This window comes from Monodelphis domestica, chromosome 1, assembly GCF_027887165.1.
Source record: "Monodelphis domestica isolate mMonDom1 chromosome 1, mMonDom1.pri, whole genome shotgun sequence".
NCBI classification, from domain to species: Eukaryota; Metazoa; Chordata; class Mammalia; order Didelphimorphia; family Didelphidae; genus Monodelphis; species Monodelphis domestica.
This window is the reverse complement of record NC_077227.1, coordinates 598,646,296-598,671,544: the sequence shown is the minus strand read 5'-3', so window position 1 is coordinate 598,671,544 and position 25,249 is coordinate 598,646,296. Positions and strand designations below refer to the sequence as shown.

Sequence of the window (25,249 nt, the reverse complement as noted above, 5' to 3'; positions counted from 1 at the left end):
ATCACTCTGACTCTACTTTCCTGGACAGATAACATAGTCCTGAGATTGCAGGTGCGCTTCCTAGAGTAGGAAGGAAAGATCTTCAGCCTCATCTATCCCTATATTTGTCTATACACATATACACAAGCATATATGTAAGTATATATATATATATATATATATATATACACGTATGTGTATGTCTGTAATTTATCCCATTGTACATTTTAAAGTTTCATCATGTATTAGTAATCTTTTTCCATCACTTTCTTAAATCCAGACAATTAGCAAAATAATAAATCAAACCCTGATTTGTAGTATTTGCTGATTTGAAACTTTGACAGTTGTCTTTCCTTAGCCAGTTCAAGCTGGCTCCAACACAACCTGGCAAACAATCTTCCAGGATCCAGCAGCTGGGTGGGAGGTTAGACTGGTTGATTTCCAAGGTCCTACCAACTCCAAGACTCCTCACTCATTTCTACCTAACCCTACAATAATGGAGTAAACAGGAAATAACCGGGGGAAGGGTAAGACATCCTGACTTTGCCCTTGTTGCCTTGCTGCAGCTGCTGTGGTGATTATTTCCTGCCCTAGCGCTGCACTCTTCTCCAAGGCAAGGGTTCTTAACCTTGTTTGTTGCCATAGATTCCTTTGGCAGTCTAGTGATCTTTACAAATCCTTTCTCGGGTTAATAGAATTCTTATGAATAAAATAAAGTACATGATTATAAAGGACACTCAATGTAATTTTTAAAAACAAATTCCCGGGCCACAAGTCAAGCACTCATGTCCTAGAAACGATCACACTCAGGGCAGTCCAACCTTCAGTTGAGTAGTTATCACCGGATCATCAACTTGCTTTGCCTGCCTGGGTTTCTATAGAAGTCTTGTTCTTATGGAAACCATTAGCAGGTTGACTTACTGCCCAGCTACAGGTCTCTCCTCTCTCTCCCACTGTTATTCATCTCTTCTCTCCTGAAGTATTTATGATTTAAGAACAGCTTGGATCATAAATCCCAATGAGTTATGCCCTGCCATACACACCCAAACACATACACATTCAGAAGCGCTTTCTCTGTATCCAGTATGGCATAGGGCTAAAAAACTGACCCTAAACTGACCCTACATAATCCAGATGCTAGGAGCCTTGTGTCCATCAGAATGACTAAGATTGGAGAGTGAGGATGCAGGAAGGAGAGAAGATGGAGCTAACTCACTCAGTAGAGTATAAAAGACTTGGGGTGTTGAAGGGGCAGGGCCAAGGAGCCTAACAACAGGCAGGGCTAGCCCTGGATAATATCGTGAAATAAGCAGAATTTATCTTCTTTATGTATTCCCCTGTCCTGGTCCCTCATTACAGAGGACAACAAACGAATAAACTAATTTAATCACAATGATTAGTGACCTCACGGTTATCCCTTCCAGGAGATATTAGCACTTTAAAGAAGAATGAAGGGAGAGGGAAATAATTAGTCCAAAAGAATTAATTTCTAATGGTAGGAATATAGGCACAGTGGCAACAAAGTGAGAGTGGGATGTAGAGTTTGGATAAGGGAAGGAAGAGGCCTTTCTGGTTATCATCCTACCATGTATACCGCCATCTACAATACCTATTTGGAAGGAAACTCAGAACACGTGGGAATGGGGTCAAAGATGTGTGAACTGGTTAAGGTAAGCCTTCTTACACACACACTCTCACACTCACACACTCTCACACTCACACACACTCACACACACACACACACACACACACACACACACACACATTTTCTTTTCCTGGATTTCCAGTGAAGCTCGATGAAAGACAACCCAGAACAGGTATATATAAGTAGCCACATGGTATTGCTAGATCTGGGTTTGGCATCTGACCCCTGCTCCTTCCTAACTAGGGCACATTCCTTCCCCATCAGTTTCCTCCTCTGTAAAACGAGAGGGTTGGTCCCTTCCTTTTCTAAACCTCATGAAAGGTCAGCACGCCTGTTGAACTTGTCATTCCAATCATTTCTGTCTGGCCTCCTCAGGTGTCCGAGTGTTCCCACACACAGCATGTCTCCAGCCCCAGACCAACTGCAGGGAATCGGGACTCCTTCATCCCCACAGCTCCGGTCATCCTGCAGGCCCTTGATGGGGGGTCTGGATCAACTTCTCTGCTCCCTGAGCCAGCAGGTGCCACCATGGTTCGGTTCGCTATGTCTGTTTTTCATGAGCATCCCTGCTGCCTTCATCCCTCGGGAGAAGCATATTTTTGTAATTCCTAAAAAGAGGATCAAGTCGAAACATGGATGTGGCTCTGCCCTGTCCTGTCCCCTCCCAGCCTGCCTCTCCTTGGGGGAAGGTGGGTAAAGTGTGGCCGATCTAGTCCAAGCCTGGGATTCTGACCTGCCGCTACCATCACTTGTTTGTTAAAAGATTTGTTCTTTTTCATTGTTTCCAACAAATGTTTCTGCATTAAACATCTACAGAGCAAATGGTTATTACATGAGTTTGCTGTTTTTGCGGAATTTCGGTGAGCAATAGAGCAGCTCGTGCTGCCTAACAAGTGTGAAAGATTGGTCCTTAGGTTTTGGATTTTGCAGTGTCTGCATCACCACAGCGGTGCTGGTTATACTCAAATGCGTCACATATCCCCATTGGTTATGGGAGTGGGGGCAGGTTGCAAATCTGCTGTTTAAATTTTAAATCTGCTCTTAAAAAAGAGGGAAGAGAATGGGCCTATTTAGACCCTATTTTGTGTCAGGCACTGTGTTAAATGCTTTATAAATATGAACTCTTTGACCTTCACAACCACCCTACAACACCACCACCAACAATAATAAGTAGCGTTCATGTAGCGTTTATTATGCTCCAGGCACTTTACAAATATCATTTTATTTGATCCTTAAACTAGTCCTATGAGGTAATAAGAATAACAATAAGAATAATAGCTAGCATTTATATGGCATTTACTATTTGCCAGGCACTGAGCTAAGCTCTATAAATATCATCTCTTTTGATTCTCACAAGAACGCTGAGAGATTATTCCCATTTTATAGCTGCGGAACCTGAGGTGGCCCAAGTTCCCACAGCTAATAGGGATTTAATACTGGATTTTAACTTTAATCTTCCTGCCCCAGGGCCACCTAGCTGCTATATTAAAAAAGATTTGCTGAAGAGGCCATTATTTATGAATATTATCTGACTTGAGATGCACAGTCTGTGGCACATAGTAGACCTTTAATAAATGCTTTGTTCCCTCCCCTTTCTTTACACAAGCAGCTCCATCACTCTACTCTCAGGAACTGGAGAGATGAAATGAGGGAAGAAGATGAAATGAGGGAGGAAGATGAAATGAGGGAGAAAGAATTCTTTCCAGGGGCAAGAGAAAAAATGTCAGAGAGCAAAGCTTTATAAACTGTAATGTCTTTTAAGATCAAGGGACAAAAAAAATAAAAATAAATTAAAAAATAAAAAGATCAAGGGACTTGGGGAAATAAGAAGGCAAAGCTGAGAAGCATCAGAGTAGAAGGTGAAAGAGAGAACAGATAAGCAAGAGGGCAACACTAGAGTTAAGAAACAGAGTAATACTCAACTGGTAAATGAAGAGTCCACTGGAAAGGTCATTCACGGGACTGGGAGTCCCAAGACCTGAATCCAAAAACTTGGTTCTACCACTTATGACTTCACTTTTTCTGGGCATGAATTTCTTCATCTGAAAAAGGAAGACTGATGATGGCCTCTGAGGTTCCTATAGCTTTAAATCTATGACCCTGTGACTTTATACTGATGATGTGTGTCTTGTAGCTTGTGAGATAATTTGGGGGAATGAATAAGATAACTGGATTTCATTTAAGACTTCTTCAGAAGTGGGAGGAGGCGTCCTAGGTTCAAATCTGGCCTCAGACACTTCCCAGCTATGTGACCCTGGGCAAGTCACTTGACCCCCACTGCCTAGCCCTTACCGCTCTTCTGCCTTGGAGCCAATACACAGTATTGACTTCAAGACAGAAGGTAAGGGTTTTTATTTAAAAAAAAAAAAAAGGAGTGGGAGGAGGCAGTGAGCAGGGAGTACCATGTTCATTCCAGTCCCCAAGATGTAGGGAAGAAGAAATTCTCAACCCTCCCCTTCATGTTGAGAAGATAACCAGAAGAGACGGTGGAGGGAAGAGGGGGACGTTTCTAGGTAGGCCTGTGTGTTCATAGGGAGAATGGAAGGGAAGTGGGATTGTGTGTTTCCTGGTTATTTACCTATCGGGGACTCTGCCGGATCAGAACAAGCACTCCTATAGACACACACTATACCCATCCCAGCTTCTCTTCTTCCATTGCCCCAAGCCTCAGTGGCAAAAGACAAATATGGCTCAGGGATGGTGTTTCTGAGAGGGTGTGAGACATCCATTCAATCACAGCTTCTTCCCCCTCAAAGAAAGTCAAAGACTGACACAGAGGAGTGATGTGACTTTCCTTGGTGCCCTCTCTACTCCTGAAGGGGAAGCTCCTGTCCTCATCCAGACAGTTACCTGGCTAAGTTCTCCTTGCCTAGGGCCCCTAAGAAAGGGATGAAAAGGAGAAGAGGCAAGCATAAGCCCCCAGGCCCACCCCCAAGGCAAAGTATGAGCTGCTTTGGGGGAAAAGTGCCATCTGGGCCTCCAGTTCCAGCAAGCTGAGACTCCCTGGCTGGGAAAGCATTGAGGATACAGAAAGTTTCTGCTATTTTGTAGACTTCCCAGAGCTTCAGAAGGCCCCCTTGAGGCAGACAGCCTTGCCCTACCTATACTTTTCTGGATACTTCCATGCCTCATGCTGGCTTTTCCTACTTGCACCATTGGTTGGAGGCCAGCATCTCCCTATCTGTGACACGAAATAGGAAAGCAGTCAGAGGCACCTGAGCAGGAACTCCTTCATCCTAAATCCAAGATCTTCATCGTCTTAGGGAAATGTCTGGCTAGGGAGGAGATCTGGTAGGGGGAGAGGCATCCTATACCACCAAGAGTAGCAGGTGGCCTGGTTTGGTCAAGCACCAAGAAATAGGACCATCCAGCAATGGCCCATTGGCTATTCTTGCAGCCTTGGCCTGAAGACCACCGTCACCGAGGTTCCCCTCTTTCCATGGCATCATACTTTGCCATGAAAATGGCTGTCTCACAGCTATGCCATCTCATAGTGTAAGATGTATGACTGGGCTGTTTGATTTAAATGGCAGACAAAGCACTGAGCCTAGGATCAGGAACACAAGAGTTCAAATCTAGCCTCAGATACTTACAGGTTGTGTGACCCTAGGCAAGTCACTCACCCTATGTTTACCTCAGTTTCCTGAGGGAATATGGGGATAATATTAGCACCTACCTTCCAAAGTTATTATGAGAACCAAATGAAATATTATTTGCAAAGTGCTTAGCATAGTACCCGGCACAAAACTTCTCTAAGTCCCTAAAATATCAAAATAAACAGGGACAGGTAGAATTTTTTTAAGCAGCTCAGATTGGTCAGTGAGAGGCTTGGACCAAAGGTCAGTGACTCTTTCCCCTGAGGAAAGTCCCTCCTTCTGTTTGGATACTAAGGCAAGGGGAAGGTAGTAGGTGCTAAAGTTAGAAAGAGAAAGGAGAAGGAAGTTAGTTCCTTTTTTTTTTAATCTTTACCTTCTGTCTAATAATCAATACTCTACTGGTTCTAATGCAGAAGAGAGGTAAGGGCTGGACAATGGGGTTAAGTGAACTTGCCCAAGGTCACATAGCTAGGAAGGATCTGAGGTCAGATTTGAACCCAGGACCTCTCCTCTGTAGTCTGGCACTCAATCCACAGAGCCACCTAGATGCTCCAGACACTTCTGTTCTAATAGAGGGAAATAGTAGTGGCCAGGGAGGGAATGTGTGGTCTGGGAAGACCCAGGATTTTAGGACATGTGGTGAAAGACAGAATTGATCGTCATCCTTTGTCCTAGAAGAGGACCCAAATGACTTGAGTCACACACAAACTGGATTTAAGAGAGGCAGAGTTACACCCATGTGTCAGCCTCGCTCTCTCTTTTGGGGTCATCCAAGTACAGTGGCAAGACAAAGGTCAAGAAAACTGGCCATGGCTGGAGATGCAGGGAATAGCTGTGGGGCCTTCCATGTCTGAGGGCTCCCTGAGCTGGCTTCCACCACTTTCATGGCCCCAGGAACAAGCTTCTCCTCCGCCTCCTCTGCAGGCTTGGGGTAGCTACGGCTTAACTCTCCAACATATCTGAGGCCTTTTGGTTAGCCAAGGACTGCATAGGCTACAGCTTCTTGGAGCCACGGATGAGAGCTGGGTGAGAGGTGGACACCAAAGGTGGATGAGCAGCCCCGAAAAGGGCTCTGCAAGCCCTCAAACTAGCCAAAAAGTACGTCACAACCCCTACACAGAAATGTTGGTGTCCACACAAACGGCCATCGAGTGACTCACACTTCTATAGTGTTTTAAGCCTATCAAAAGCCTGTTGGACAATAAGCCTATGAGGTAGAGAGCATACGTGTTAGTGCCTCTCCTACAGAGTGGAGAAGCTTATTCTGGAAAAACCAAGCAAAGTATTCTGAGGATCAAATTTTAAAAAGCAAAATACTTCAAGCTCTTACTCTGTAAGCTTCTGAGTTGACCCAAACAGGGCTCCACTTGGTGAGACTTCAGGAAGTGTAAGGGAGATATCTCAGGGGGAAAATGGTTTTTCCTTCATTCAGAGATTGTTGATTTTAGGAGACTAACAATAGACTTTGGGGGATCTGTGAACCTGAGTGGGGGGAAATTATATTTTTATTTTCACCAACCTCTCATTGAAATGTAACATTTCCTTCCATTATGATTTCTTAAAAATTATTATTCTGAAAATGAGTCTATAGGCTTCTTCAGATTCTTCAGTATCCATAACACAAAAAAATGGTTAAGAACTCTGCCTTAATTGATCAATGACACAAGTAAAACCCAGTGGGATTGTGCTTTGGTTATGGGGGAGGAGGAGGGGAAGAGCATGAATCATGTAATCATGGGAAAATATTTTAAATTGATTAATTAAATAAAAATTTTAATTAAAAAAATAAAGCTGAATTTTATCTACCAAAAAAAAAAGAAAGAAATATTTAACCAAATGAATAAACATTGTTCAGTCATTAAAAAAAATAACTTTGCCTTAAATCATACCTCAAAGCCTAAAAGATATAGTCTGAGAAGGCAAAGAAACCTTTATCCCATTCCGGTGGTCATTTTCTTTCCATCTGAATGAACTTCAATTTAGAAAATGGCGGCTCTGATGGCAGAGGGTAGGATGGGAAGAGAAATCAACTACCTATGGACCGCAGGGTAGGAGAGGTGCTCTATTCCAAATGGATCCGAGGCAGCCTGGGTCAATGGGTAGAGAAGTAAATAGACTGGTCATTCAAGGATGGAGGCAAGAGACTTGGCTAGGCAGGCAGAAAATAAGATGGGGATAAGCAGGAGAGGAGGCCAGACAAGGAGGAAATGAGACAGATCAATCAAAGAAGGCTGAGCAGCTCCCTGAGCCTGCCTGGGGCTCTGACAAGCGTCTCAAGCTTCTCCTGGTGGTTCTTTGACCCCTGGCAGCTCTGTTTGGCTTCTGTGGCTCCCATTCCTTAATGATCCCAACTGTCAGGGCAGGCAGGCCCTGATCCCCTGAGGACGAGGCGCTGCACTCATCCATCCAGGAGAGCCCACCCAGCAATGTTAGAGTTTCTGTGAAATCCTCCTGGTTAATAGGGGATCGGCCAGATCTGGACTGAGACACTTCCTAGCTGCTACCATAGGCAAGTCGTTTAACCCCAAATCGTCTGCCCTGTACCCCTCTTCTGCCTTAGAATCAGCACTTCCTATGAAAGAGCTCTGTGGCCCCCATTGTCTACACCTTACATTATTCTGCCTTAAAGCCAATACATAGTATTCGAAGAAGGTTAGGGTTAAAAATATTTTTTGAGACAGAAAGTAAGGGTTATTTTAGAAAAAAAAAAAAGGCTAGCTGTAATGGCTAGAGTTGGGCTTGGAATGGTGCCCCCCTTTCTTTGCAGCTCGGGGGCCCAGGGCCAGGCAGAGATGAGGAGTTTCTTTAGAAATGTTTCTTTACTGTTGACCAAAAGACATCTGAAGGTGCAAAAAGGTAGAACGCAAACACACAATATGCATGTGTGGCTTTAGGCAAGTCACTTCATTAAAGCATTTATATCGCACCAAGGCCTGCAAAGTGCAGAGCTCACAGCCAGAACCTCTCTGAGATTCGGTTTCCTCATCTGTAAAATGGGTATGAGGGAATGCAGGAAAGGCTGGACCAGAAACTCGGCTCAGAACCGTCTGCTCTAGCCGCCGATCGCAGTGCTGTGAAATATGGGCACACAGCGTCCTCTGGTGGCTAGGGGCCGAAAGAAGCCATTTCTTCGCTGGCACAGCCTTTGGATGAAAAGGCACAGAGAGCGTGAGTGATGGAGACAGTGGCCAAGGTGGTAGCTTCTGCCTCAGAGGGCCGGGGCTGCTCCCAATCGGTCACGCAACATCTGTATCCTCCTCCTAAACCATAATTGCATATACTGTGCACAGCAGAACAGCATGCAGAGTGCTGTGAAAATTATAAAAGGGGGACAGCAGGGGGGCTCAGTGGATAGAGCATCAGCCAGGAGGTCCTGGCTTCAGATCTGGTCTCAGACACTTCCTAGCTGTGGCCCCCTTGGCAAATCGCTCAGCCCTTGCTGCTCTTCTGCCTGGGAATGGATATTTAGTTTTGATTCTAAGACAAAAGGTAAGGGTTTTTGAAAGAGAGACAGACAGACATAGACAGAGATGAGGGAAGGGTGGGAAGGAAAGAAGGAGGGAGAGAGACAGACAGAAAGGCAGACAGACAGACAGAGATGAGGGGAGGGAGGGAGAAGGAGGGAGGAAAGATAGAAGGGAGGAAGAGACAGAGACAGAAAGACAGAGACAGAGAGAGACAGTTGGGGAAGGGAGGGAGAGACAGAGACAGACAGAGATATGGGGTAGGGAAAGAGAGGGAGGGAGGAAAGATAGAAGGGGGAGAGACAGAGACTGAAAGACAGAGACAGAGAGAGACAGTTGGGGAAGGGAGGGAGAGACAGACAGAGATGGGAGAGAGAGGGAGGGAGGAAAGATAGAAGGGAGAGAGACAGAGACAGAAAGACAGAGACAGAGAGAGACAGTTGGGGAAGGGAGGGAGAGACAGAGACAGACAGAGATATGGGGTAGGGAAAGAGAGGGAGGGAGGAAAGATAGAAGGGGGAGAGACAGAGACTGAAAGACAGAGACAGAGAGAGACAGTTGGGGAAGGGAGGGAGAGACAGAGACAGACAGAGATATGGGGTAGGGAAAGAGAGGGAGGGAGGGAGGAAAGATGGAAAGGAGGGAGAGATAGAGAGAAGGGGAGGGAGAGATAGAGAGAAGATAGAGAGACAGATGGGGAAGGAAGGGAGACAAACAGACAGATATGGAGGAAGGGAGGGAAGGAAAGAGATAGAGAGACAGAGACAGATGGGGTGGGAGAAACAGAGAGACAGACAGAGATGAGGGAGGGAGGGAGGGAGGAAGGGAGGGAAGGAGAAAGGGAGGGAGAGGCAGAGAGACAGTAACCTTGTTTGCCTCAGTTTCTGTGAAATGAGTGAGAAAAGGAAATGGCAAACCACTCCATTATCTTTACTAAGACCCAAATGGGGTCACAAAGAGTTGGACATGATGGAACAACAAATATATAAGCTACCATCAATATAATAATTTCTGCTAACACTTAATGGTGCTTTAATGTCTACACTCACTTTCTCCATTTCCCAACCCATGGATTCTGGCTTTTGCACCCCCCACTTTACTGATGCTGTAGTCTGGGAAATGCTGTCTCCTGCCTCTCCATAGAAAAGGAGGATTCTAGAGGCATGGAATTAAGCACACCTTTTCAGACAGTTCCAATGACTATACTTGTTCCAAAGGAAGGTTCTTTAGGGGAGTGAAACCAGTTGGAAACTTGCAGGTTTTTCAAGCATTTCTTATCTTGGGGTGCTGGATTTACCCCTCCTCCCACCCTGGAGGCAGCTGAATTGGACCTTCCCACTGACACTGATGCTGATGTGACTTCATCTGTACGGTGTTTTTTGGACTTTCTGTATTCACCTAAGGTCACATTCATCCTTCTCCCTTCTCTTCTATAATTAAAACTTTTTCTGGTTGGATGAATTGAATTCACGTTATTAATTAACCACTTAATCAGATTTCATCACTACTTCTGTACTACTTTAATCAGGCTTATAACTATCAATCACTTTTACTGTCATTTATAATTATGTCGCAAAGACTATTCACGCCTCTTGAAAGCAATTAAACCTGTGAAGCTCTCTTCCCCTTTGGCCTGCTCTGCTTTGTAAGAAGACAGAATCAAAGCACTGTAAAAAGTTAGGGCTAGAAAGGACCCCAAGGGATCATCTTGTCCAAATACCTTTTTTTACAAATGAAGAAACAAAGTCCAAAAGATATGAAATAACTTCTCCAAAGCCATACAGCTAGTTGGTATTAATAGTTAGGAAAGCTGGCCAGGCATTCCACCTAAGGGGCAAAGAGCCAACTATGACCTACATGGCTTTCCAGAATCAGCTTTTCGAACCCTGGAAGAAAGGGACTAGATTTTATCATCCCTTTTGAGTAAAATTAATATTCAATTGTATTATTTATTAGTAACACTTCTATGGGAAATTGTTCATTATTCCCAATCCCCTTGGCTTTCCAAGGTCAGGCTGAAATAGCCCAGACCCAAGGGGTCTAAATTGGTTTGGAATCTTTTGTCTTCAAAGCCTTTATCTTCAAAAAAGACCTCCCTCCCTAAGGCATTCTACAGCAGGATGGGTCTGGCTTTTCCTTAAATAGGGTAAAAACCCACCTCCCTGTGAAGAAGAATGAGGGAGGAACTGAGATCTCTTTCTATCGCCTCTTTCAAAATGACCACCAATGGGGACTGCCAGGGGAAGTCCATGGGAGAACCATCAGACACTCAGAGAGGATATACTTCCATCTAAAAGAGTAGGGACTCACTTAGGGTCTTTCCCATAAGGAAGAGGCAGGCAGAATAGCCATCCTTCATTAACAGACCACATGCCTTGTTAGTAAATAACATTATTCTCCAAGAAATGATCTCACATCATTTATTGGCTAAAAATTCCAAGTGCTACCCTCCTAATCATTTCTTCAGCAGTGTCCACTGGAGTCATTATTGCCAGTTTCCTTCTGTCTGATCAGATTTCTTTTGAGTGAGAAGGAAAGAGGAAGTTGATGAGAAGACTGCCTTGTAGATTCAGAAGGACATTTGAAAACAGTCCTGATGCCAAACTTCTGCCATTGTGTTCTAAATTGCTGCAAGATCTTGTCCCCAAACTTTCTTGGGACTCTGGAACTTGTGTCAATTGTTGGGAAAAGCCTGAGTTCCCCATAATTTGCAGGAAATTGTCAGGCCTACAATTGTTGGGGGTTTTTGGGGTTTTTTTTTTTGTTTGTTTGTTTTGCTTATTCCCTCCATGGCAAAAGTTGTATCATCTTTTTTTGTGCCCTCACTCCCTAGCACAACCTCTTACACATGATAGATGCTTAACAATTGTTTGAACTTATTGGTGCATAACGTAAGGTTTAACCTACACACTAATGTCTCTCTTGAAGAGGTTCTTAACCTTTTATGTATCATTGACTCCTTTGGCAATTTGGGCCTATTTCTGAGTGTTTTCTATTACATTCATAACTGAAGGCAATGCAAAATTTCAGTTAAAAGTTAGCAAAACTTAAGTGTAATTTTTTCCCCAAGTTTAAGGAGTCTTTGTTGAGAACTCCTCTTCTAGAAACCTTCCACACCAAAGGCATGAAGCAAGACTCGTAAATAGATATCTGGGATTATATTGTGCCATATTCATGGAGGCAAATATAACAATCAGTCATCCATTTAAAATCCTTTCAATTTGGTTTTAGAAGACTTCAGGATACAAATTCTACAATGGAAGCGATGTATCATGTGAGGTGCCTTTAAAAGTCACTCAGAACCATATTTAGCAAAATAAGATTTATTTCAATATGACTTTTTAAATGAGATTTTCTCTAGACATACATCCCATATCTAATCTTCAAAAAGACATTAAAAAGGTTACTGGGTCATTCTCATGTCTAATTAGGTGATTAGATTCATATACTATTAGAGCTTCTCTTTTACATGAATGATAAAAATAAAAAAATATCCTACTAGATTTTTTGATAAAGCTTTTTATTAAACTTACTGTTTTGGCACTTACTAACATTATTTACCAAGTTTAAGGGGAAAATGAAATTTTGGAGCAAGATTTGAACATTACTACCTAGTTACATGTTAATATTTTTCTCACTTTTGCTTTTTTTTGTTTTTTGTTTTTTCATCAATAGCTACTAACCTAATCTTGATTTACAAATTTATTCTATTTTTCTCAATAACGGAAGCCAATCTCACTTCAGGGCTGCAGAGGAGTCAATGGAAAATATGTTCCATCTGCTTGTTGCTTCATGATTTGTTAGCAGCTTTAAACATTCCCTGTAGTCATTTACTTTCCTTGTCTTTTAGCTCCATTAACAAACCATTGGATTAGTTTCTCTTGGAAGCTGAATCTTATTTTCATATTTCCAAAAGTTCTTGTTCTCTGATTTGCTTAATCTCTCTTGAAATCCATATAGCTAGCAGGGCTCTGTGGCAAAATCAGTCTCTTTTACATAAAATGCTTAATATTAAAATATAAATGGACTTTAGAACTCTCACATGCTTCCATCAATTCCATTTTTTAAAAACTATTCCTAGAGGACCTAAACATTGCCCCTACTTAAGATTTTAAAGTAAACATCTTGAACAGAACAAGTTTAAACATTTTCTGCACGATGATTCCTCTGATGGCTTCCTCTATACTCGATTTCATTTGTGCTCAAGTTCTACAGCTTCCTTTGGTCACTTTCAATATGTAGTTAGCTAGACGCACACGGTGTGTGTTTTAAGGGCAGACAAGGATAAGGCTCTCTTTTTTACTTCCCACTAATTGCAAACATGGGTATTTCTAGTCTCACTACCACTTCCAATGAAGATGTTGTTGGCCTTTGGGGCCACTGGTGAGGCATTACAGCATGGTGGATAGACCTGGCATGAGACAGGAAGACTTGGGTCTAAGACTGCTCCTTGTGATCCAGAGTAAGACACAACCTCTCAAAGCTACAAGCAACCAACACTATAAACTACAGGATGTTGGTTTGCATAAGGGAGGACTTTCCAGACTCTGAAAGCTTTCTTCATCAATTTAAATTTGACCCGAGGCTGCCAGAGGGCTTAGTGCAGAAGGGCTGTCCCGAGTTCAAATGGGACATGAGACACTTCCTAGTTGTGTGACCCTGGACAAGTCACTTAACCCCAATTGTCTACCTCCTGACCACTGTGGCCTTGGAACCAAAACTCCGTATTGATTCTAGAGACAGAAGGCAAGGATATTAAAAAAAAAATTTTTTTTTTTAATCTGACCACCCTAACACTTGGGATGTTCTTAGGAAAAAGTCTGCAAGCCTCTCCCAAGTTCCCTTTACTGGGCCATGACCAACAGTTTGAAGCAGTAATTCTATTAAATACAAACTACTAAATATATAGAGAATCTGTAATTTTGTTGGTGTTGGCAGTCCTACCAATGTAAACTGAAGCTCTTCTGAATTGCTACAGTTCCCAAAAGTATAGATTATTTCCTCTTAATTGCTTTAGCTCAGATTCCCCCATTACTGATCCTAGGAGCTAGGAGGTACGGGAATATGACCAAGAATATAGATGACTTGACCCGAATTACTTCTATCTTAAGAAAATTACATTAATTCTACTGATAGAGCTAAAAAAGTTTGAGGAAGTAGCATCTGCTAGTCAGTTCAAAGGCAGTGACCACTTACTTTTTTGGTGAATGACAAGAAAAAACCAGTACAAAGGAAATCAGCCAATGTTCCATTTTATTCCTTATAAAATATATTTCATATTGCTGCAGTAAAAACATTACATTTCACATTTAAAAATTTTTTAACAATAAAAATAATACTTGGAAGACAGCTGGGAAGGGAAACAAGCTCCAGTAAGACAAATTCACAGATCTGGGATTTACTCCCCTTTTCTCTTCCTTGCCCCTAGTAAATACAAGTCCCTAAGATGGTTGTCATAATTTCACAAGGTGTGACTATAAAAGAACAAAGCTGATTGTTTAAACGGACCAGAATTTACACATTAAAATGAGTGTTCTCCTTAACTGGGAGGCTATACAATCAGTTCAATGATGTTGCCACTGCTCAAAATATTTTTGGAATTCCTTCTTTAGAACCGGCTCCAACGGGCTGGCAGAAGTGGGGGACTATGGGTGTGGAACATAACAGACAACAGCAAAGTTTTTCAGTGTATGGTTAAGTTTTGCTGAACTTCCTTCCCCTTTATTTTGTATTCTTCATTATAAGGGCTGGATCTCAGAAGTGGGAAGGTGAGGGATATACTGGGCAATACAGAGAATATAAAACCAAAATGTATTTTAAATAGTTTTTTAAATGAATGAGGACCACACACACACACACACACACACACACTCTCTCTCTCTCTCTCTCTCTCTCTCTCTCTCTCTCATTACATTATAATCACACTTTGTTTTTAAACAAGTAGTAACACCTAGCCTGATAACCCAATTTATTTTCCAGGCATGGCTCTAAATGCCTTTTGTTTTTTTTTAATTGAACACACTCACAGTTGACAAGGATTTATCACCACTGCTGATATTCAAAAGAATGGAGACTCTGAAGACAACTGCCAAAAGGGGTGGGGTGGGGAATTAGTTCCAAAAATGTTTTGAGCAGCAGCATTGGAACAAGTGCATCACCTCTTAAGGTGATTCCTTTGAAAGGGACAATGTTCACGTGAACATTTAAGGTTTTGTTTTGTTTTAAAAAGCAACATTATTCCAAGTCACACCTCACACACTCAAGAAATGCTGAGAGGCCTTCTACTGAGAAGTGTTCCTTCTACCCTGTCTTCCAACAATCAGAATCCATCACCTGGAGAGGCTGAGAAGTAGACAGAGATGAAGCAAAGAGGCATTGTTTTTTACTTGATCAACTCACAAACCAACCCCACAGAGGAGAAATAATTGAGATTTTTTTACCCCAAGGGCAGATGAAATATCAAGAGCAAACACGATGGCAAGAGAATGGAGGTATGACTGACAGAAAGGTTTGCAGAAGACATGCCACCTCCAAAATGGTGTGAGAAGAAGCAGAACTGAAAATGACTCGGATTTTTATTCTTGAAGTTCCATCAGTGTCTTCTCCTGCCTCCTATTTGTTCTGCTGTGCCAATGTCACTGGAAGAACAACTCACCAAGGGATAACCTTCATGCCTCACTAGTCTATATTATCCAGACCCTGAGAAGCAACTTTTTACCAATGATGTCTTTAAAGAACAGGCCCAGTGAACATTTTGGCCTTGGGAGGATGGTTGGTCCACCTCTTCCCATTTCTCAAAATGTTCCTTTTGCCTCAGGGGGATTTGTCAGTGATCAAGGTAATAAGCAAGGAATATTTTCTTCTCATATACAGAGGAAAGGGAAGTAAAGAAATTAGGTAAAGTTTTATTCTGGACTCAAATTCAGTTTTGACCCAAAACAGACACATAGGAGGAAGAAAGCTGCCTTTTTTTCCCCCTTGCCTGGTTTCTAGCTTGACCAGGAACAAGAATTCCAACTTAGAAGCACTTTATAAAGTTACAAAAATATATTTCACTGCCATAAGGCATTTTCTCTGATTTTCTCTCTCCCTCCTTATCACCCCAGTCCAGCTTGCCTGGATGAGTCATTATATCATGCTCTCTATGGCTACATTTGCAGTTTTGTTTTGTTAGGAGAAAATTTAAGCAAAACTCCCACTTTTAGAAAGTTCACTCAAGTAAATGAACTTCGGTGGCTGGGTGTTTATAAGGATGTGAGAACTCGCTCTAGAACCCAGGGGCAGGCACTATTCTAACAAAGTCCCAGCTGAGGCGGCTTGGTATCATTGGTTCCCTGAGTTTCAGCCTTCTATAATGTACATCCAGGTTTCCTCCTACGGCAACCAGGTACTGGGTGGCCTATTCGGATAGACTCCAGAGAATACCATATGCCTGTTATCTGGGCTTTGTCAAATAGGTTGAGTGAAGGTAGGAACTGAGAGGGACACAAGAACTGAACCTTACTTCCTTAGCCCCTCAGGTCATGCCTCTGCCAAGTCATTATCAGATTCTCCAAGTGACCCAAACTCCTGATGCTTAATCTTGGATACAAATACACCATTTTTGCTCATCTACCTCTAGAAGCAAGGCACTGCAGCTAAGGATTTTGGTCCCCAAAGACCTTTAAGGAACTTAAATTCCAGTGGTCCCTAGGTCCATCCCACATGGCCTTCACATGAGTCCTAGAACTCTCATTCCACATCTCTTAGAATTCCCTTTGCCCCTCCACCTCCCACCCTTACCTACCATCAGCTTTAGGAACTGGGCTTTGCAAGTTTCAAGGATGGCATGCAGTGGCTGGCCCCATGCCTCCACATGGCCTTGACAAAGCACAGGTAACAGAATAAAGAGTTCTACTGAATAAGCTTGGGAATTCATGGGATGCTGACCCTAGATATCAGAATTGTTCTTTCTCAGGGAGGCGAATAAGACAAGAGTAAAATTTAGGGACCCTCAATTTCTTTCCCCATTCCTAAGTTGCCACCTGTCTTGATCATCTATTCTCTTCACCTAATCCTCCCCCAATTGCCCCCTTCCTACTAGAACCAGTCATACCTCCAGCAGCTGGGAGAAATGGGAGGCCAGGGGAAAAAACTGTCCACAATGAGAATGGGAAAAGTTGAGAAACCTACTATGATCTCTTAAGGATCAAAAAGGGAAAAGAGTTTCGCAAAATAAAACATAAGAACAAAAAACCCTGAAAAGGTTTCTTTTGTTTTAATGTGACTTATTTCTATAATGAGAGGGGTAAAAGATAAAAGGATTTCATTTTGGGTGGCAGTAGAGGTTTCAGGAGAGGCTAGAACAACCTCCAGCATTTCCTCATTGAAATGGAAAAATAACATTTAAAAAATCAAAGTAGTGTCAATTCACCCTTTGAAATGTGGGAAGTCACTATTACCCTCCAGTCTAACTTGGTTTGGAGACTCTTAAAAATCCATTAGGCAGGACTTTCAAGAGCCAAATAGGATAGTCTGGGGTAAAACCCAAAATCTAAAAAAACCCAGATTAAAATAGCTTGAACAGATGTATGACTAAAAGATAAGTTGTCCTTTTGTTTCCATGGATGCTGCTTGATGAAAAAGGATAAATGTTTTCTTCTCTTGAAGTCTGATGGATCGAAGAATGCACTTGGTCAAATGCCCAAGCACCCTTTTCTCTTGACCTCCCATTTCTATCAGCATCAGAGCCTCCTTTTCTGATGAGGCCAGTGGAGTCACTTTTTAAAAAATTCATCCTGCCTCTACTGGGCACCAAGAAGTCCAATTTCTGAGAGACTCTGTCAACTCAGCAGCAGTATCAACAGAGCTGCTCCTTCCATGAGCATCAGAAGAATCTGCCCCAGCATAGGGGGGAGAAATAGCAGAAGGAAAAAAGAAAATAATTCTTTGGTCTCTGGGTCACTACAGAGCACACTAATCACTGGCTCTGACATTCTCCTGTTTTCTGTGACCAATAGGAAGGAAAAATTCTCTCATTTCCTTTGAGTTGCCAAAAACAAAATAAAGCATCCCCAGAAAAAAAAAGAAAAAAGGGAAAAAAGTTAAACCTTGACCAATACATCCCACACTCAAAATCTGAACTTGAATCTTTAGGTTGCTGCTGGAGGCTCAGGAGACTCTCCTGCATCACCTCCTCCTCTAGGCTGCCAGGTCAGGGCCTGAGGGGTAGGCTCTGGGGCCAGGGAAGTAAGAAGATGAGCAGGTTCAACAAGTTCAATCCAGGAACCGTTGACAGGCCTTTTTCCACCGACAAGCTGTGCACCACTGGTCCCGATGCTCAATGCCATACACCTTACGGCACTTCTTGGCTTCTCCACGGGTTTTCCTGTATTAAAAAAAGAGAAGTAAAGAAAAGCAGGCATTTGTGATCAAAATACAGAAGCAACATTATTTGTATGACCCTCTTCTAGTCCCCCAACTGCTATTATCCTTCTCAATAAACATGTAATGACTTAACTACTTGATATTTAACTTTTATTTATATTTTTATTTATATATTTTATTATATATTATATACAAATATATATTTATTATATTTATTTTTAAAGATACCATATATAGTATATTCAATATTACTATTTATTAGAATATATTATGAAATTTCTATGATATATAATTTTGACATTTAATATTGATAATGAGCATTGACTTCTGCTTCCCCTATCTGAGCATAAGCTCCATGAGAACACGGAATATTTTGTTCTTTGTATTTTTATCCCTACTGCCTAACATAATGTACATAGTAGGCACTTAAGAAATATCTGTTGACTTACTGATTGACCTATGAGACTGGCCAAGAGAAAGGCTGTACAAGTAAAGGTCAGGCAATGGGATGGTTAAAAGATAAACCTGGAGAGCTGAGAAATTCCATCTCAGCTAGGCTACAACTAAAGTGTGTAACTGGAGGATAGTAGGGGGAGAGGTGGTTAACAAAAGAATAAACTAAGTTCTTAATCAGGTCCTCCATCTGTGAAGTACTGCAGAGGAACGGCTACCAGGGACTTTATTTTGCGTCTCTAGAGTTCACCCATATTGTGCTTTTAATCTTCCAAATGTTGGGATGGTAGACAATAAGGGTCACTGTACGAATCTCACCTGGTGCTGCTCTGTGATCGGGGTGGTGATGTGACAATCAGGTGGGATTTCAACGTGGGTGGTGGCTGCTGGGGTTCACTGAAGCTTAGTGACCGGCTCCGGACCTGAACACAAGAAAAAGAAAGAGGAGCCCTTGGTGAGGAACGTGTAAAACTCATACATATTCCTAGCTAACATTGTCAAGCATCAAGGAATACTTACTAAATCCACACTGACTCCTGGGCACTAAATATTATCTCTTTGTAGGGTTACACCCTACAAAGAGGTAATATTTTAGTGAGCATATGCAAATGAATGGATATTAGCTAGAACAGAATTTTGCAAAAGTCAGTGCAAGGTAAGTGAAAAGAGAAGTGCATTCCTTTAAACCAAGGACTCTCAACCTTTTTAGGTATCACAGACTCCTTTGGTAATCTGGTGAAACCAATGGACCCATTTTCAAAATATTTTTAAATGCATCAAATAAAACACAAGATTATGATGGAAATCAATCACTGAAAATAAAAATGTCTTTTTTCCCTCATCTAAATGCAGACTCTTTGAAATCTATCCAGGGTCCCCAAGTTAAAATGCCCTACTTTAAATGCTATCGAATAGATAGGAAGAGAATTCAGGACCGGCAGAGGAAGTTAAACTGTCTAGATCTGGAAGCACTCTAAATAAATTGTTTAGTGATTCACTTCCTTATTTTCTTTTCTTTTAAAATTTTTTACTAATTTATTTATTTGTTGGTTACATTAAAATTCCCAAGTCTCTTTCTCTCCTCTTCCCCTCCTTGCACTGGATAAGGCAATTCTTGATTTTATATATATATATAAATTTTTAAGTCAAGTGATGCCATATATATTATAAACAAAGTCTTTCATGTTTCTTTTTAATCAGTTCTTTTTCTGGACATAGATATTCATGAGTTATTCTTCAAACTTTAATTCTGTAGCTGTATACAGTGTTCTCTCAGTTCTATTTGTTTTGCTTTTCATAATTTCATGTAGGTCTTTATATTTTCTTAAAAATTAAACTGGTTGTCATTTTTTATAGCACAATAGTATTTCATCACAATCACATGACACAACTTGTTCATGCCCCAATTGATGGACATCCCCTTGATTTCCAGTTCTTTGCATCACAAAGAGGGCTGCTATCAATATTTTAGAACTTTTTCTTTTTCTCTGTGATCTCAATGGGAAACAGACCCAACAATGGTTATTACCAAGTCTAAGGGCATATATCATTTTATAACTCTCTGGGCATAATTCCAGGTCATTCAACAAAATGGTTCAATCAATTCACAATTCCACCAAAAGCATATTAGTAACCACATTTTTCTGCAACCCTTCCTCATTTTAGATATGGCAAAACTGATCTCTCTTCTGGCTCACTTCTTAGATTTGCTGATGTGTACTCTCCTTCCCTATCATTCTAGAATGGGTTAAGAGCTTACAAACAAGAGCAATGAATATGACCAGCTCAGAAGTTTTATTTTAATTCTAAATTAGGGTGTAGAAGGCACTAGTGTTATTGTATTCTCCTTTTGCACCCCTACTTTTTTGGGGGTAGTAGAGCAAGAGGTGGCTCCCTCTCTAACTGTTCTTTACCATATATACCCATTTTTCTCTTTTGTATCTTCCCTGTAGTGTTGTGATGAAACTCAAATGAGAAAAATGTATAAAAAGTGTACTGCAAATGTTAACACACTGTATAAATGTCAGTCATTATTTTCTTTTCTAACTTCTTCCTTTCATTTCCTTTTGCTTCTTTCTTCTCTCCCTAAGCCTAACCCCAAATTTCCACTTTCTTCACCATTTTTCTGAGTGACACACCATAATGTGTTACATATTTACCAACAATTCCAGTTAGATGAAACCTCCAATTTAGATCAGTCACTGGCACTCATGGGTCTGGTCTAGCTCCATTAATGTCATCTGGGGCCAAAGGAATTCTCTGATCCCAAATCTAATCCAAAGATTTTCTCAAGAATAAATTCCTACAGAATCTCTGCATGGGGCATCTAGGTGGTGCAGTGGATAGAGCACTGGACTTGGGAACAGAAAGACTCATCTTCTTGAGTTCAAATCCAGCCTCAGACACTAAGTGTGTGACTCTGGGCATAGTCACTTAAAATTGTTTGCCTCAGTTCCTCATCTGTAAAATGAGCTGGAGAAGAAAATGGCAAACCACTCCAGTGTTTTTGCCAAGAAAACCTCAAAACAGGGGACAGCTGGGTATCTCAGTGGATTGAGAGCCAGGCCTAGAAAGGGAGGTCCTAAGTTCAAATCTGGCCTCATACGCTTCCCAGCTGTGTGACGTGTGACCCTGGGCAAGTCACAACCCCCATTGCCTAGCCCTTACCACTCTTCTGCCTTGGAGCCAATACACAGTATTGATTCCAAGATGGAAGGTAAGGGTTTAAAAGGAAAAAAAAACAACCTCATCACAGGGTCACGAAGATTGGGACATGATTGAAACAACTCAACAACAAGACAGTCTCTGGCCCATTGGGGATGGATACTGGGCAAAGAGATGGGGTGACCTTTCTAGGGCCTCGTGCTTTAGAAGCAAGGAGCAGGTGCTCTCTGCCCGAGATATCCCCTGCATGAGTATGACGTTGAAGGAGCCCTCTCCCATCTTCCAGACACCTAACAGTTGCCTTAGGACCACGTGGGACTTACCGGAGAGAGGGATGGGATAGTGGAAGTGGCAGCAGCCCAGCTAATGCTGGTGTATATGTGTGGAGATACTGGGATCTGGATTGATGGTAGTGCCTGAGAGAGGAGGGAAAAAAATTAAATTGATGTTATTATGACCAAGTTAAACATATATGTAATAATCAAGTTAACCTAGCAAATGCTAAATCTAGAGAAACTTTCAAAACCAGTTATTCCTAACCAATTTCCATATTACTCCCACTGTGGAGAAATGAGACAAGGTAATTAATTTTTTAAAAGCCACAGAATGTATACAGCTGAACACCCTCCACCACCAGCACTATCCCTATGTCATGTGTCTGTCACTCTTTAGGGATAACAAAGTGCCTTTCACACAGGCGCCCTGTGAGGTAGAGACCACAACAGAATGATCTCCATTTCAGAGGGAAAGAACACGAGGTCCAAAAGGGTCAGTGGCTTGACCACGGTCGCACAGCTAGCTAGTCTGATCGCATGCACGTACTTGCAGGCTGCAGGGCTAACATTCGCTGAACTACATGAAGACCCTGAGAAGAAGGGAGTGATGTAGTAAGTGCTTGCTATGTGCCAGGCACTGACTGCGCTAGGGTTTATTTTTTTTTTAACCCTTACCTTCTGTCTTAGACTCAATACTATGTATTGGTTTTAAGGCAGAATTGTTGATAAGGGCTAGGCCATGGGGGTTAAGTGACTTATCCAGAGTCACACAGCTAGGAAGCGTCTAAGGCCAGATTTGGATCCAGGACCTCCCATCTCTAGATCTGGTTCTCCATCCACTCAGTCAGCCAGCTGCTCCTGGGCTAAGCTTTTTGCAATTATCTCATTTTATCCTCAAAATAATCTGGGAAGTAGTTTTTCTTTTTTTTTATCTTGGAATCTAACCCGTACGTAACCTCTACCACACACAGCTAAGTGACTAACAAGACAACACTAAGAGAACAGACAGGATCCCCACAGGAGCCTGGAACATTTAGAATCGCCAAGAACAGCATGCAATACATCCCACCTTTGCGTATTTTTCACTTTTTACAGGGAATTGTTTGGACAAAAGCTTATAGTTTTTCTCTAAGTCAGAAGATGGGCTGGCATTATGGAGCGCTTACTGTGGGCTGTATGGATGGAACAGGAAGAAAAGATTTGCCCTGGGATCAGTGACTACATTTATTACCTGTCACATAAATCCTAGTGGTGAGGAATTTCAAGTCCCCTAAGATATTAGATTTCTTAGAAATTTCACTAGATAGCTAACTAAAATACGAGGGAATCGGACTGGCCTGGGCCACTGAGGAGGAGAAGTGTCCTCACCACTGGGATTTATGTAACATAATAAAAAACTATAAAGGTAGTCACTGATCCCAGAGAAAATCTCTCTTGTTCCCGTTCCATCCACAGGGAGCTGCTGAGTAACAGCTCTCTAGGGTCCATGTGCCCCTTGAAGACAAACTGGCTTTATTTGTTCTAGGGAATTATTTATGGAAAAGGCTCAAGAGCTTGGCTAAAGGATCAGACCTGAAGTCACTTAGACGCTAGACCAGAATGCCTAAGCATCAATCGGTTTTAAAGCTGCCGACAGCTATCACGTGTGCCCAGGATCACTGCAAGTGGCATGCAGCTCTGTACCTGGTATGCATGGTCAGCCTGAATGTGCCAAAAGGAGCCAGGGGCTGACTTGCTGAGAGCACCAGTGGGCAAGTAAGGTTCCAAGACCGGGTGTTCCAGGACTAACGACTCTGCTTGGGGCAGGGGTGGTGGTAAGATGGCAAGGGGAGGGTTGGTCAGACTCTGGACAGGAACTGTCTCGGGAGTAGCCACTGCCACAGCAGCAGCTTCCTCCTTCATCTGCACCTCTGTGTAGTAAAAATCTTCCTCCCGTTTCCACTGGTCAGAGTCCACACTGTCCCTGTTGGAAGAAGGAAGGAGAGGTCTCCTAAGGATTCAAGTTAAGACAACAGACAGCTGCATCCCTAATTCTGGGAAGGCCTCAGGGAGGCAGAGAAGTGAAAAGAGAAGCCTGATGGATGACCCAAAGAGGGGGAATATCCCAAACCAGCAGCACGAAGACCAAGGACATCTATGTCTACACTAACTCCAAAGGGGGAATGAATCTCCCTTAGAAAGAAACTACCTTCCCCTTCCACCCCACACTGACAAGAGTGGAGGAAGAGTCCATAACTGTTCACAAAATGGGCATGCCTGAGGTGTAGAAAGGAAGGAAATGGCTTGGGGGACCAGAGCAAATCAGGAATAGAACCAGAGAAAAACCAGGAGTCTTCTCTCCCAGCCTAATGTCATCAGATGACAAGTAGTAAGTGCCACCAGTGTGCCAGGCACTGGGCAAAGCAAAAACAGCCTTTGGTCTCCAGTCTAATGGAGGAAGTAGAAGGGAAATTCTCTTTTCTGAAAAATACAAACAGCATCTTTCTTCAAAGAGTCTGACTCCCTGTCAAAGAATCGCCCTGAGCAGACTCTTCTGGAGCTATGAGTGGGTTTGACAAGAAGCTCTATCAACCCTGGTCCTGCTCTCTATGAAGGCAGTTTCCCCCAGTCTAAAAGTGTCAAGAATAGAAAGACTCCCAGTTTTCCTCAGGGAAAGACAACAAAGATGCCAACTAAAGGCTTAAACAGCCTGTTATGAGCTACCAAACCTAAGCAATTCCTCTCTTTCCACTCAGTAAATGGGACCACTAAAAAAACTGTTAATTCAGCAAGGAAATAGAAGACAACCATGGGAGGTCTGCGACAGCACAAATAATTCAGGCACTTGGTTAGTAAATTTCCTTCACCACCACCACCACCCCCGCCCCCCGCCCATTAGGATGAAAGGAAATAGCTTTGGGTAATCTCCCAGAAGGGGTACCAGGAACCAAGGAGAAGAACTTTTTTACCAGTCTTGGAATGGACTGAGGAGGAGAGAGAAAAAAGATGTATTAATTTCTCAGAAATCTTCTGGGGCAGAAGGCAATAGACATCACAAGGACCTCAAGGTAAGAAAAGGAATAACTGAGAGATGATGAGGCCTGGCCCCTGGCCCCTACTTACCCCAGGTGGAGGGTCTTGACATGCCTCTTAATACCCACAATGGAGCGTAGGACTTTGCCACAGTTTGGCCACAGACACTTGTACATAACTTTCACTGAGTTCTGGGGAGAAAATAAAACCTGGGCATTAGTATACTCCCTTCTCCTGCCTAAGAATGAACTCAAAAAAGTTGCAGATTCACCCCTCTATTTCAAGATTGGGTTCTTCAGGCTCATAAATACTGCTCACTGAAAAGCTTTTGTCCTGGCCCATAGATATATCCTAGAGGCTTGTGCAAAGGTTGGTACTGTATAGGGGGGAAAACACTAGAAATATCTAGTATAGTTTTTGGAGGGGCATAAGCAGTAGAGATTAGTGTGAAGTCTATAAAAATCAACCAATGAGCATTTACTATGAACCTTTCTAGGCACTGGAGATACAAAAATCAAAAACCAATCCACCTCTGCCTTTAAGAACAGGAAGCCAAAGGATAAACATAAGGAGATGAGGGTTCTAAGGAGATGGTGATGAGGGTTCTGGGAAGGCTATAGCTAAAGAAACTGACATTCAAGCATGATTTCATAAGTATAATTGATAATCACATTTCTTGCCTTATCAATGGATGGGGAGGGATAGAAGGGAGAAAAAGAATTGGGAACTCAACATTTTAAAAAAATGTTAGAAATAAATAATAACTAAAAAAAATTTTTAACCAGAAAGGGATGG

The 25,249-nt window shown here is 42.2% G+C and overlaps 2 protein-coding genes across 5 annotated transcripts in view; one reads left to right on the top strand and one right to left on the bottom strand.

Moving 5' to 3' along the window:
• The window catches only part of PNOC (prepronociceptin), a 63,400-nt gene extending 60,954 nt beyond the window's left edge, over positions 1 to 2,446 (top strand). The window contains exon 4 of the mRNA XM_001382013.5: positions 2,000 to 2,446. The gene's annotated coding sequence lies outside the window, so the exon portion shown is untranslated. The remainder of the gene's footprint in view (positions 1 to 1,999) is intronic.
• Positions 2,447 to 13,920: 11,474 nt separating this feature from the next.
• The window catches only part of ZNF395 (zinc finger protein 395), a 64,258-nt gene continuing 52,929 nt past the window's right edge, over positions 13,921 to 25,249 (bottom strand). For all 4 annotated transcript variants that reach the window (XM_016423996.2, XM_007476519.3, XM_001373606.5 and 1 more), the window contains exons 6-10: positions 24,545 to 24,645; positions 23,126 to 23,405; positions 21,491 to 21,583; positions 18,822 to 18,925; positions 13,921 to 18,051 (exon numbers count right to left, since the gene is read on the bottom strand). In XM_016423996.2, coding sequence (XP_016279482.1) covers positions 17,940 to 18,051; positions 18,822 to 18,925; positions 21,491 to 21,583; positions 23,126 to 23,405; positions 24,545 to 24,645 — 690 coding nt within the window. In that variant the 3' untranslated portion in view covers positions 13,921 to 17,939. The remainder of the gene's footprint in view (positions 18,052 to 18,821; positions 18,926 to 21,490; positions 21,584 to 23,125; positions 23,406 to 24,544; positions 24,646 to 25,249) is intronic.